Source organism: Emydura macquarii, unplaced genomic scaffold (genome assembly GCF_026122565.2).
Source record: "Emydura macquarii macquarii isolate MOO-44397 ecotype Brisbane River unplaced genomic scaffold, CSIRO-AGI_Emac_v2 contig_2184, whole genome shotgun sequence".
NCBI classification, from domain to species: Eukaryota; Metazoa; Chordata; order Testudines; family Chelidae; genus Emydura; species Emydura macquarii.
In genome coordinates this window covers 445,616-460,187 of record NW_027132321.1, presented here as the reverse complement: position 1 = coordinate 460,187, position 14,572 = coordinate 445,616, and the positions used below count along the sequence as shown (strand labels likewise).

Below are 14,572 nucleotides of genomic sequence, written 5' to 3'. Positions count from 1 at the left end.
AGCATTATCGCCACTGTGCAAGGTCCATGGCTAGAGATCAAGGGATTCTGAGATGATTAATGGTATATGGGCAAGAATGCAGCTGTGGTTCTTTAGTAGAGGAATCAGACTCACTGTAGGAGAGTAAAAGGCACCACCCATTTGGTTGACAATGTATCCTCTTCTACATACTTGCACATCATACACCATTTGAAAGCTTATTTCCAAGGTTAAATGTGACATGGGGCTGTCAAGTGGTGCTGTTACCATGGAAATGGGCAAGCACAACGACACCATTAACAAAGACCACTTTGACATGTTAGTAGTTCAACTAACAGAAATTAATGCCAAGTATTATTTCAAGTTTATAATATCAGATTCTTTGTGACCTCAAAGCAACAAAACAGACTAAATGCTAAAACAGCCAATTAAGTTTGTACAAGTATCACTGAAGTGTAATAGCACTGGTAACATTTCTAGCTATCCATCAAGTGCACATGGGTTACCAGTGTCTTCAGTGCCTTAGAATGTACACAGTTCTGACTACAGGTAGTTGATTGTGCCTAAACCAGTATGATTCACTGCACAAATAAGGTCTTGCAGAAGCTCAGATGCCATTGGTCCCTTGAAGAACACAGCAAGTAGATCATCCTCCACATTTTCCCTACCCATGTCGCAATGGCAATCCATTATCTGGTTTACCTAGGTGTGAAGACATTCAAATCTTTTAACAAACTCTTCTGAACTGTCCAAATAGTGGGAGGCTGGCCCATGACTGGTCTTTTTTGATGGACACACTAAGGTGCAAGCAACCCACATCTCTGTTCGGCTACTCTTCTCTCACCCTGATTACACAGCACTGTGACCAACCTCCATGCTGCAGAAATTGTGCCTTGTGCCCCCAATTTGGCAAGATCTCTGACGTGGTAAGTTCCATTTGTTTTGGCCACATTAAAAAGATTCTTGCCTCCAGCAAATAGGGATGGCACAGTAGAAAGTATGTTGCAGAAGTCAGGAGTGAGTGCATCACAAATTGCATGCACAGGTATCAAGTGACACTTACCAGTTGTGCTGGTAATGGTGACTGTTTCCAAAAATGGAACAAATAGGTAACGTGGATTGAAAATAGTGAACAAGAACAAAAAATATCTGTATCAGGTGACCTAATTACTATGGCCCCTTTGACACAGATACCCAAAAGACATATTGGCACATTCAAAAGGCAGAAGCATCCATATGTCTGCTTTCTCTTGAGGACTGTACAAATGGTGTGCTTCAACACCTCTATTGCTGATGGACTTTGCTAATTCATAATTTGAAAAGCCTCCAGCGTTTGTGATGGGTGTGCTCCTACATTAAGATGCATTTTGAACCATGCAGTCAGAAATTTTTACTAGTGACTACTTGCTGGATGCCACATTTAGAAACTTTCTATGGAGGCACAAAGCAATCACCTGGTATTTGTTGCATCCAGTCTTAGATCCTGTCCACTGCTGTCTTTCTGCAGTTTTCCCAGAGTTACTGTTGTCCTATCTGTCAAAGATTTTGATTACAGAATTGTCAAATCTTTTTAGGACCTGCCTCAAGTACTCAAAAGCCAATTCAGTCATCATTTGTACGACAGCCATGGCATCTCTGATTATATACGGTAGTTTTTTTTGTTGCATGCTCTTACGTCATGGATTCTTTCAGTTTGAGCTTCCACCCGATGCCTTAATTCAGCTTTGTCTGACCTTTTAAGAGCTTGTCTACACTTACAGCACTGCATCAGTACAGCTGTGCCACTGTAGCATTTAGTGAAGACACTATAGATAGGTAGGACACAGATAAATGTTCTTCTCCCATCAGCATACATACTCCACCTCCACAAGAGGCAGTCGCTATCTCAATGGAAGAAGCCCTACATTGGGTGTTAGGACGGTATAACTACATCACTGAGGGGTGTGGAAAATTCACACCCCCTGAGCAATGATGTAGTTATACTGACATAAGTCAGTAATGTAGACCAAGCATCGAAGAGGAACAGGGGCATAGGTCCTACTGGACGACTAAGAACAATGGTCACTGAAACATTATTTCTGCATCAAGGACAAGGTTCTGCAGAAAACACACTTCTGGATTGATAGCTGCTGTGATTCTCCCTCCCTTGCCAGACTTCAATTTGGTGGTCTTGGACATGCCAACAAAGTGTTTTAATGACGGATTTATTGACTGGGCTGAAGAAGCAATGTGTCCCATCAGAATCAAGTGCACCTCTCACAAATCTCTCCATTTCTTCTTTGACATCTGGTATTTTCAGTATAGACTGTGGTAAATCTGATGTTACATGCAATCCAGTAGATATGTTGCTAAGCACCTCTGGATGTGATTAAGGACTGATCTACACTGAATTTAGGTCAACAGAAGCTGCCTTCCATCAACCACATAATGTATGCATCTCCACTGCCAGGTCCGTTCTGCCGACGTAACTTGCCAGAAACATTGACTCAATAAATCCACCTCCACGAGAGACATAGCGCTAAAATCCATGTGGATGGGTCGAATGAGAGGCAATGTAGGCGAAGCGTTGCGTAAATCAACATCATTGGCCTCCGGGAGGTGTCTTACAATGCTCCGTGACCACTCTAGACATTTAAAAACAAACAAAAAAAACCCTCTACTGCACTGTGGCAATGTGCACAGGAAAAAGCCCCTCCCCTGGTCAAGCCCCAGGAAATTTTGAATTCCCATTTCCTGTTTGGTTAGCATGGAGAGAGCTCGCTAGCACAACTGATCATAGTGACGGAATGCTTCAAACAGGCTCCAGTATGGAGAAGACCTGAGGTGTTGGTTCTCAGTCTCTGGGGAGTGTTCGGGCACAGCTTTGATCTAGCAGAAGAAACAATATCTATGAAAAGATATTACGGGGCATATTGGAGAAGGAGCACAACAGGGACACTCAGAAGAATTAAAAAAAAAAAAATCAAAGAACTTAGGCAGGTGTATCAAAAGACAAGGGAGGCAAACAGTTGTTCTGGTTCATCACCAAAGACATGCCACTTCCACAATGAGCTGCATGTGATTCTCGGTGGCAACATGACCACTGCCCTGACGCAGTATTGATACTTCTGGGGAATGAGTCCAGGGCCAATGATCACGAGACTGTGGATGAGGATGGAGGAAGAGGAGAACAGCGGGGCAGGCGAGTGTGGTACTCATTCTCCCTGACAGCCAGAAGCTGTTTTTAACCGCAGAGCAGCCCAGGCAGACACAGGACAGCATCTTGGATGACCAAGATGTTGGAGAAGGCACCTCTAGTGACTATGGAATTTCAATTGCAACGTTGGGGTTACATCCTCTGATGTGTTCCTTTTAATATGAAAAACATTAGAGGAATAGTGAGGATGGGCTTCCCTATAGGTGCTCCAGCTATATAGAGGGTTGTCCCCGGAAAAGACTGTTTATGTGCACAGGGATGGCCCGAGAATTCTCCATGGATCTCTCCAGGAAACGTTCATAGAGGTACTCTGCAATCCTTTGAAGAAGGTTTCTTGGGAGGGCAACCTTATTTCTTCCACCACGATGGGACACTTTCCCACACCACTCCACTGTTAAATTGTCTGGCATCATTGTGAATACAGCATGGTAGCATAAGAACCAGGTCCGTACCCAGACGCTTGCAGCAACTGCTCCCTTTCCACCTGAATCACTCTCAGGAAAGTAGTGTAACACAGAGTAAGCTAGGGTAGATGGTGCAATTTTACAATACACACCGGTTTACATACCAAAAACAGTGCATGTGATCTCCCACCCAGCATTGTTTCTGGGTCCCTCAACCACAGTTTACCTACCATGAGGTTGTTCTGGATAGCAGGGATTTGGGAATGGGTGCTAACTGTTCTCTCCTGCCTCGATCACAAAACAATTTAAGGAGGCTGAAGGATGTTCCCTGATCATGTTGGTGGGGGAACGGGAGCCTTCATCACAACACATTCTGTGATCCAGAGATTTCCCAAAACGGGAGGCACAAGCCCCTTAACTCACCATGGCTGGTACAATCAAACCAACCTGTGGAAGAGGTAGGGATTGTGATTCAGTGCTTCCGTTCGCTTGAAAATGAGTGATTTTTACATTGCAACCTTCCATTTCACACATGGCATGCACAAGCAATGGTTGCCTTGTGTTTCGCATGCCTTGCGGTGGAAAGCATGGCCTTCAGCGCATCCTCCACTCCTGCAGAGATGAGGAAGAGGAGGAAATCAAGCTTTTTGGCCTCTATTTTTTGGTGTGGAACTCATCTGGCCTTGCCTGTCTCACTCATTGGCAGCCATGATCACCAAAGAATCTGGGGTGGGGTGGGGTTGGTGAAAAGATATTCAAACCTGTTGGCAGGCACATAATACTTTTCCACCCGTTTAGACTTGGGGGGGGCAAGGAGCCGAGGGTCTGCCACAGGGCCGTGGCCAGTTTCACCATGCCCTCGTGCACTGGGAGAGCCATCTTGGATGGAGCTGCTGTTGCCGGAATGCCAAGTAGTTCATCCACTGGTTGCCTAAGCTCCTTCACCTTGAATCTCAAGTTGTTGCCACATGCTTCAGCAGTTTTTGGCAGGCCCTGAAGTCATCTAACAGGGCAGTGGTGGAGGGTCCTGCTACCGCCTCATCAGGCAAAAGAGGAAGGAGGTAGCTGGGCGGGGGAGGGGGGTCAGGGTCCTCCTCCCCTGGTAAGAGTAGCACCTGCCAGGCTGTTTGTGGGTGTCCCTTCTTGGACAGACTCCAAATCCAGGTTCGGTACCGTACCCTCAGCTACAGAGGATCACAGCACCAAGGTCCCAGTGAGTGAGTGAGCGAGCCCGTGGGGCCAATCTGGGGGAACCCCCATGAGTTCTAAAACTGCCACGGATCAGGCCATTGACCTTGAGACCATGCCCCCATTGGCGGCTTCATGGGGAAATAGGCCATCTGGCCCAAGGACTGTCCTTTCAGAACGGTCATGTCCTCTTCTTCCAAATCACAGGAGCCACTTCTGGGCGGCCATGAGGGCACCCCCACCGCCCGCCCCTCTGCATTGCACTGTGAGCACTGGTGCTGGGAGCTTGAGTGCCAGGTATCCCATGACTGAGTCTTGTCCTTAGGTTTTCTATAAGGACTTAGCAAGCAGCGCCAGGACTCTGGAGATCCACGCCAGGAGTCCATGGATTGCTGCAAAGATCTGGGGGAAATCAATGGTGTTCCAGGGAACCGTGCTGTTGCTCTGGGGACCGGAGTCTAGCATCCGGAGACTGGATCCTGACCTTTTGTGGTGCAGTACCTGGAACTGGCATCACAGGTCCGATGACCACTTGTTCTCTGGAGTGGCACCTTGATGATGGGGAATGCTGCAGCGGCCTTAAGGCAGGATTTCCCCTTGAAAAGCGCCCCCGAGAGACCAGCTGGCTCTTGGTGTGGGGGCCTCCCTTCCGAGTGTTGGCAGCACTGGGATTGCCGTGAGGTCCTTCATCACCAAGAACACTTCAGGCATAGTGGTGCAGGGTGCAGAGTACTCTTGCCACTCCCTGGAGTCGGCAGCAGGTTAGGTAGGGAGCTTGCCCACACAGGCAGCGATCCTGCCAGGGCCTGCAAGGAGGAGCGGCCCAATGCGAGTCTCACTTAAGTCCCCATGCACTTCTAATCCGACCGGTGCTGGCGAACATCCCCAATTGACGTGGGCCTTCTTCAGCTGCTTCTTTGGCACCAGAGATGTTGAACGGTGCCAGGAAGACAATGCTGAAGTACTCTGCACCAAGTCCAACCTTGGTTCCAATGCTGGCCTGATCGATTCCATTAGGATGGCTGAGTCTGATGTCCTGGTCCTTTTTAGTCCGAGAACAGAAACCATTTACAGATTTTACTCTTTTCCCACATGTGAGCTTCCCAGAGGCACTTCAGGCAGTTCTGGCACAGGTCATTCAATGGCATGGACTTTTTAATATTAAGTGCAGGGCTTAAAACCTAGGGACTGGGGAATGCCTTGCCCCTGGATCAAATATAACTAAAACTAAAATTAACACTTAACAGTAAAGATTAACTACGTACACTTGTAATAAGTAAACCATCAGGTTTGATGAATGACTTGCAGGAGCAAGGGAATGTTTCAGCACCGTCACAGGCAGTAAGAAGGAACTGAGGGGGACGGGGCCAGCTGTGCCCGATATAGGGGCATATATGTGCTCCGCTGCAGAGGGCACTAAAGCCAGCCCTACGGGTACTACTAGGGAAAGTTTCTAGCACTGATATATGTGGCACACACACACCTAATTGGGAATGGACATGAGCAAGTACTCAAAGAATGACAAATTAAAACCTTCTACCAGGCAGACGAGAAGCTATGTTGTATGTACAAAAGCTTACAAACTGAGAAGCACTACATTAGGAATTTATGTATATTTATATCTACTCACTACATAGTACACACTATGAACACACAACCTATGGCTACTGATGCAGTCTTCATTGTGAGACTGATCTGATCAGCAAACTTAAACTGAAAATATAATCACTTGTCTGATACTCTGATAATTAAGAATGTGTGATGTGCAAACAGTTCATGTTGTCAACAGTTTGCAGTATACTATTTGCCATTTTTTCCATATGCTAAACTTCCTTTCTGGAAAAAAAAATACATCCCCCTTGCAAAACCAATAAAAATCTTTTAATACACCATTATTTGGTCGCAAACACGCCATTAAGGGGTTGAAATTAACGTAAATAGTAAACTGCAATCCATCATATTGGAGTGTTTCTGGAACTGTTCACAAAGCAAGTCATTTTAGATGCCATAAGCCGGTAGGTGAGGTGAAACGATGGTACCACTTGACAACTCCATGTCATACCTCATCTAAAATGTACCCAAAATAAGCTTTCAAATGATACATGATGTGGGTGTGTAAGGTGCGTACATTAAACTCCAAAACATGGCCCTTTTTAGAGAACTGTCACCAGCCTACTGAAGCTGAACAATGCAAGCGTCCATGACTCCTGGGCACAGGGGACCTTAAGTGGGCACATGGGATATACAGCAACTTTTGTTCTCTGTTGAATTTTGAAGGAAAATAAGAGTTAAGTCCCAGTATTTCAGATCTACACAAGTTAGAACCAGATTTCCATTTGATGGTTACACATATAACAGTTAGGAAGTCTTTCCTAATACAAAAATAGGAGTAGCAAAGTTCTGGAATAGGCTTCCAAGGGAGATTGTGAAATTCCCATTATTGGAGGTTTAAGAGTAAGTAGGACAAATATCTGTTAGGGACAATCTAGGTTTACTTAGTCATGCCCCTCTGCAAGGGCTGGACTTAATGACCTCAAGGACCACCCAGCCCTGCATTTCTATGACTGATATCTTGTCTCAAGGGAAGAATCCACTAACCTGATCTTTCACACATTCCACAGTGGCTCTGCGGAAAGGCGTAATGTTACAAGCCATTGTCTGTCCATTCTGACCAAGGACACAGAGCTGGAACTTGACTGTCTCCCCCTTTTGCAGGCAATCACCCTTGTTTGCCATCCCCACAATTCCAAATGGATAGACCTCTCCTTTCATCTCCCCTAATAGAGAGGGAAATAAAACACAGATTAACATCTATTTCTGTTCCTTCATGAGGAAGTATTTTGATGTGTTTCTGTAGCAGGGAAGAGCTGGGTAAGGTTTGTTTCTGCTTACCATCCTCCATGACCTCAATCATTCCCTGGTATTCAGTCTGTGTGGGATCTACACTCCGCAGAGGACGAATTACTTTACCCGTGTAGACAGTTGGATCAGCTTCTTCAGTGGCACCATTCACTATAAAACAAGAGACAGTACACTGTACATAATTTGGAGCAGAACTTTGGTTGACTCTATACTGCCTAGCCCAATGAGATCCTTGCCCCTGATTGGGGCCACTTGGTAATACGGCACAGTTTATGTATTCTGCTACAATACCAGAGACATAGAATCCATAAGGCAGTGGGCAAGTGTTAATTAAGAACCCAGAAGCTTCTGGAAACTGGATAGCAATCCAAGAGTCAAATCTGGGACACTGGATTTGCATGTGTTTAGAAAGTATGTCAGGAGTAAAGGCTCTTTTGTAAAGCACATTTTTCCTTCTGCTTAACACAACCATGACTTCTCAGCCCTATGTTCTTTCCACCCTGATCTTCTATTCCTTGCTCATCATTTATCCATCTTCCTATCCTCTATGCACTGAATTCCTTCCCACTCCCTAGCTACCAGGGCAACAACCCTTTCCTCAAATTCTTCTGAGACACCTACTTTTGTTAGGAGTCAGACGCCAAACAAATTAACAGAATTGACAGATTATGAGGTAAGTTTCCCAAGTGACTCTTTCCTCAGGGTTTCACATTGTATATAAACTTTCTATAGCCCTCCTAGACTAAGGTTTTCATAGCATGTGTTGTCAATACTTATCTTGTACAGTCACAAGCACACTGTCAGTACTTGGCAGACAAAAGTAATCCAATCATGATACAACTCAGGCAGCATAGTCTAGAAGCAGGAATCAGATAAGGGCCACTATCTCTAGTTGCGTGCAGACTATTCTTGCTTGATTAGCCCTTTCCCCACCTAATACTGTGAGCAGCTCTCAAAAGGTTCTTCCTAGAAAGAGTGGAGCAGTCTGTCAGAAATCCTAAAGTGACCAGCCCAATTCTGGTCTACTGTACACCATCACCGTTTCTGTGATCGTGTTCCAGCTCTGTACTTGAAACTAGAGTTCCAAGCAGGCCACTGCTAGCCGAACCCAAAACTGCCTCCAAAACGACACATGCCCTTTGGCTAAGGGAGAAGTTATTAAACATAGTTTACCTGCATGTGTTTTATTCACCTTCTCCGCACTGACTTTATTTCCTTTGCCTTTTGACAAGCTGTACTCCACCATGTCCCCAAGTTCCAGGCTATCAACGTCACCAGAGAATTCACTGCATGGGAGAAGTTATGCACATTCTGCTTTAGTTACATGCTCATCAACAAAGCCACTCATCCAGCAACAAAGTGGAAGGGACAGAACTTTTACACTTCAGCTGGCTTTCCATTTTCACTATTACAAGAGCTTCCAGTTTGGATGCAAGCATTTTGCTCAGTGTTTAGAGATTATTTAAGTCTACCCAATAGCCACTTATCCCCTCTTCATACAAAAAGTCTACAGTAATCCATGCGGCTATTGGAGCAGAGTGAAATTAATTATGCTTCCCATGAAGCAGCTCACTGTCAGTATCCAAGTCCAGGGCATGGATAAATCAACTTTAAGCAAAGTTATGTCCAAGCTACTTATTTCTCTTTCAAAAGTTAAAAGTCAAGACTGCATCTCTGATCAATTCCCGAGTTCTCTGCTGGGGAAACTTAACTGATTTAGGATATTGTTTCCTTACCATCACATATGCTTTCCAGAGTATATCTTCACCCTGCTAGTAGGCACTTAAGAGGAGTCAGAAAACGCGTCTGTCTCATCCCCATTAGTACTAAGGGAAGTCCTCTCACAGAATATTGAAAGCATACCTTTGTGCCTGGAGTCTCAACCTGCATAAGCCACCACCAATGAAGCTCTGCAAATGTACAATCCTCTAGCTGTAGTTATGTTACTAGTCTAGGGTATAGTCTCTGAATACTTAAGAAACAGGATATTAAACAGCAAAGCCTGCAGCAGCCCTGTAGAAGTGGTTAATGAGAACAGTTTCTCAGATACTTGAACTTATGCAAATGAAGCGTAGAAAACAAATTAACACTCAGCAATATAAAAGGGAGAGTCACTCACCTGTAATGGAAAAAGATCTCCTTATCATGATTGGCTGTTTCAATAAATCCAAAGTTATCTTTCAGGGTTGCCACATACCCCACAAGTCTCTTGGAGTTGTAGTTGCGACCAAGCATTCTGACAGAAACTGCTGTCTGCGAACCTGTTCTCTTCACTTCACAAACACTGAACTCAACCTGTTAGAGAGGGAGGCTAGTCAAAATACAGAACCAGTAGGTTTCATATTTATGTTATTAGAAGAGTTAATAAAATGTCTGCACTCGTGGGAATAAGAGGGGGAAAGTAGTATTACTGCACCCACGGCTTTCACCTAAACAAGGTGAGGTTATATACAAATGTACAGATTTATCAAACTTCTGCAGTTTCATCTTCTTATACAGATCTGCAATATGGACGTTGCTTAAACAAGACATCAGGAGGCTTGAGACATTTCCTATGCATTGCCAGCAGTGACTACTTTATGCATAAGATGGTTTAATTTTATCAGCAATAGGTATGTATTACTCAGGCCAGAAGGAACCAGAAAGCTCATCTAAGATGACCTATATATTGCAGGCCACAGAACCTTAACCACCCACTTCTGCAGTGGGTCCATAACCTTGGGCTGAGATACTGAAGTCCTCGAATCCTGATATAAAGATTTCAAGTTGCAGAAAATTCAACATTTACTCTACTTCAAATCAGCAAGTGACCCACACTGCAGAAAAAGGCAACCCCGGCCCCCATCCTACCCTGGGCCTCTACCAATCTGACTTTGAAGAAAAATTCCTTCCTGGCACCAGATATGGCAATCAGTTAGATCCTAAGCATGTGGGTAAAACCCACCAGAGAAAGAATTCTCTGTAGTAACTCACAGCTCTCCCGATCTCATGTCCCATCTTGAGCCGTTTGCTTTTAGTAAAGATTTCTGTCACGGATGAGCCATATGCCATTTTAGGCAATCACACCATCCCCTCCAACTTATCAATCTCAGCCTTAAAACAAAATTGTTTTTTTGCTCCCACTACTCACCTTAGAAGGCTGTTCCTAAACTCCACTCCTGATTGTTAGAATCCTTTGGCTAATTTCAAGCCTAAACTTACTGATGGCCAATTTACATCCATTTCATCTTGTGCCAACATTAGCCCTGAACTTAAATAACTCCTCTCCCTCCCTGGTGTTTATCCTTCCAGTGTATTTAGAGAGAACAATCACATTTCCCCTCATCCTTTGTTTTGTTAGGCTAAATGAGACGAACTACTTAGTCTCCTCATGTAAGGTTGGTTCTTCAATCCTTCTGTTCATACTAGTAGCCCTTTTCTGCACCTGTTCCAGTTTGAATTAATCTTTCTTGAATACCAAAGATCTGAATTGCACAGTATACCAGGTGAGGTCTCACCAGTGCCTTGTATAATGATAATGACATTCCCCTATCTCTATTGGAAATACTTCATCTTATGCATCCTAGGTCTGCATAAGCCTTTTTCACAGCAACATCACATTCGTGGCTCAGTCATCCTGTGATTGGCCAATTCCCCCAGGTCTTTCTCCTCCTCTGTTGCTTCCAACTGATGCACTTCAGAACAAACAGGAACTTGTGCTGAGGATGTATGACCCTGCAACTTTCCACTATTAAATTTCATCCCATTTCTATTATTCCTGTTCTCAAAGTTGTCCAAAATTTCTTGTATGATATTCCAATACTCTTCTGTATTAGCAATAATTTCCAACTTTGTGTCAACTGCAAATTAATAATGCACTCCAACTTTTTGTGCTTAAGTCATTCATTAAAATGTTAAAGATTAGTCCCAAGACCAATTCTTGAGGAACTCCACTAATAACCTCCTTCCAGCCTGGCAATTCACCTTTCATCATAACCTGTTGTAGTCTCTCCTTTCACCAGTTCCTTACCTACCTTTCGATTATTGCATTAACCCCCATCTTCTCCAATGGGACTAATAATATCCCATGTTGAATTCTATCAAATGCTTTACTGAAATGCAGATAGGTTAGACCTTTTCCTAGAAAAATCAGTTATCAAAGAAAGATCAAGGATGATCTTTGTAAAACCATGTTGTATTTTATCCTAATTACAGCTTACCTCTAGGTCTTCAATTATCCTTTCAAAATTTGTTCTATGACCTTGCATACAACAGAGCTCAAACTAATGGGTTCCAGGATCACTTTTTAAAATATAGGTACTATATTTGCAATTCTCCAATCATTGGGGGAATGATCCCTGAGTTTACAGATTGTTAAAAATCGTTGCTACCGGTCTTGCAAATTTCACATGCCAGTTCCTTTAATACTCCTGGACGGAGATGATCCAGGTCTGCTGATTTGGTCTCAATAAGTGTTTGAATTTGGCTTCCACCTCAGACATGGTAATTTCTACTTCCATATCCTTATTCGCCATTAATCACCCTGCCACTGCCCTATGCTCCTCATTACCCTTGTTAAAAACCGAGGCAAGGTCCATAACTAGATCAATCTTCATAACATTCTTAGTGTTTAGCAATCCCATTTTTTAAAAATATGATCTGGCTAAAGAATCTTTTACTATGTTTTAATTTCCTTTGCAAAGTCCAAATCTGCTTGGCTTTTGGCAGTTCTCACTTTTCCCCTATACTTTAAGGCCCCCAAGAAATAGCTTTCCTTGCTGATCTATCCATTCTGCTCTTTAATAACCTGTTTGAAATGCTTTTTCATCCAGTTTGTTCTGCAAGCTATTCCTATACATTTTTCCCCCTTGCTTGGGACGCAAACTTCCAAAACGTAACTTAAAAGTTACAGACACTAATTCCAATCCTCCTTCAACATTCAGATCCTTGAGTTCTTCAATCCAGTCCACTTTCTTAACTAATTCCCTTAAATAAAAATAGGTCTGAAACTAGGGTCCTTGATTGTGAAAGAGCTAACTTAAAAAAAAAAAGTATCCTTCCATTTAGTTTAAATTGAATTAACTCACAATCACTGGAACCAAGTTTGTCCTCTACAATCAGTTCTTCTATGAGGCCTTTAAAAAAAAAAAACAAAAAAACTTACCAATACTAAATCTAAAATGGTACCGCCTTTTGTTGCACAAGCGCTATCCTACTGGATCATCTGTTGCCATTCTCTCTCAAAGTGATTTTGACCTAGTTTCCATTTTATCCATTCCATCACTTCTGATTTCTTTAGAGTCTATCTCATCAATATACAATATTACTCCAACATCCTTACCATTGTTTTTCATAACAGCACATACCCTTTAATACCTATATTTCAATCATAACTACTATTCCACCAGGTTTCCATTATCCCTATAATACCTGGTTTCAATTCCTGTACCAGTAGTTTAGTTCCTCCAGTCTCTTACCTGGGCTCCTTGCACCAGTGTACAGATACCTTAGATGTTTCTGCTTTACTTCACCCAGATTCCTTGCTCAATCATGTAGTCATTTTACTGCTAGTGTTGCCTGACTGTTACTGTCACTGGTACTGGCACTATTTGCCTATCCTCTGTTCCTTTCCCCATTACTGTATCCTCTTCAAATTGACTTTCCTCCCTCTCAATAGTAGCATCTCCCAACCATCTCCCCTGAATTCACAGTTTAAAGCTCTTCCAATCAGTTGTGCCAACCTCCATCCCAGAAATCTATTTCCCCTCATTACTCAGGTGGAGTCCAGCCCATGAGAACAGTCCTTTGTCCATAAATGCTTCCCAGTGGTCAAACATCCCCAAACCCTCCTTGTAGCATCACTGCCTGAGCCATCTGTTGATCATCATAATCTTGTCTTCACTCTCTTCCTCTAGAGATACACAGAAGCCCATGGACAACAGGCCTTGAGAAGACTGAAGTCACTATCTGTCACAATTGGGTGACACTTTCTGGTCATATAGCCTGCCTCAGAGAAAGTCCCCACACATTTAGCCGTAATAACTGGACTTGAACTCAGGAAGGAACCCAGCCATGAACTGGTGGTGGCCACATGGTCATCATGATTAACTTGGTTTCACCAGATCAGTAATAACCCTATGGAGCTTTGGGATGCCTGGAAGAAAGCTGTACAGTGTTGCCACGGACACTCAGCGCCAAGGACCTTTGCTGTTTAAGCATGTTGATGACAACTGTATTTCAAACATCTGCCCATTACTCATATCTACTTCTATAGGCTCCCATTGCACTTCCCTTACTCCATTTGAAGGAGCAGGTGAGCAGTAAGCAGCTGTTGCTAAAGGCAGGCTAACCATGTTGCATGCAGTGTCAGATTCTCTTTTCCACATATAAGGCAGCATTTCCCTATAGTTCACCTCTGTCCTATAGTTGTATCCATCCTCAAGGAGCTTGAGAGTCACAACAGTCCTTTTCAGTTTGTTTTGTTGGGGAGGAGAGAATAATCAGTTTTAACTAGTATCTTCATGCAAATATTAAATTTGTTAGTCTTTAAAATGCCACAGAACTCTCGCTGTTTTTGCAGTATCTTCATGGTATGCCATCTGCAGACCACCCCCCTTCTCTGTACCTGGGTTGCTCTTCCAGATCTTCTCATTGGTCCCTCTGCCGACTTTATCCCTTTTATACTACCATTCACAGTAAGAGTAGCCTCCCACACACCATGAACAAGTATTCTCCCTCTCCTTCAAATCCACTTTGCATTAAAGTCTTTCAAGAATCTCCTCATGGGCAGTCCGCCCAAGAAAAACATGGAGACAACTGTCCCATGCATATTAGACTAAGTGTAAGCTCTTCAGGGCAAAGACAAAATTCCTTACGAATTGAGCACCTTTTACACGTCTGATGCCCTATAAGTAATTACCATTAAAGCAATATATAATTCATATGAGGAACATCTCAAGAACTT

General features: G+C 43.5%; 1 protein-coding gene across 4 annotated transcripts in view; it reads right to left on the bottom strand.

Annotated features, from left to right (window-relative positions):
- Window positions 1–14,572, bottom strand: part of CSDE1 (cold shock domain containing E1) — a 47,017-nt gene that overhangs the window by 9,446 nt on the left and 22,999 nt on the right. For all 4 annotated transcript variants that reach the window (XM_067558737.1, XM_067558734.1, XM_067558736.1 and 1 more), the window contains 4 exons: window positions 9,749–9,924; window positions 8,803–8,915; window positions 7,660–7,779; window positions 7,366–7,544 (listed from right to left, as the gene is read on the bottom strand). In XM_067558737.1, coding sequence (XP_067414838.1) covers window positions 7,366–7,544; window positions 7,660–7,779; window positions 8,803–8,915; window positions 9,749–9,924 — 588 coding nt within the window. The remainder of the gene's footprint in view (window positions 1–7,365; window positions 7,545–7,659; window positions 7,780–8,802; window positions 8,916–9,748; window positions 9,925–14,572) is intronic.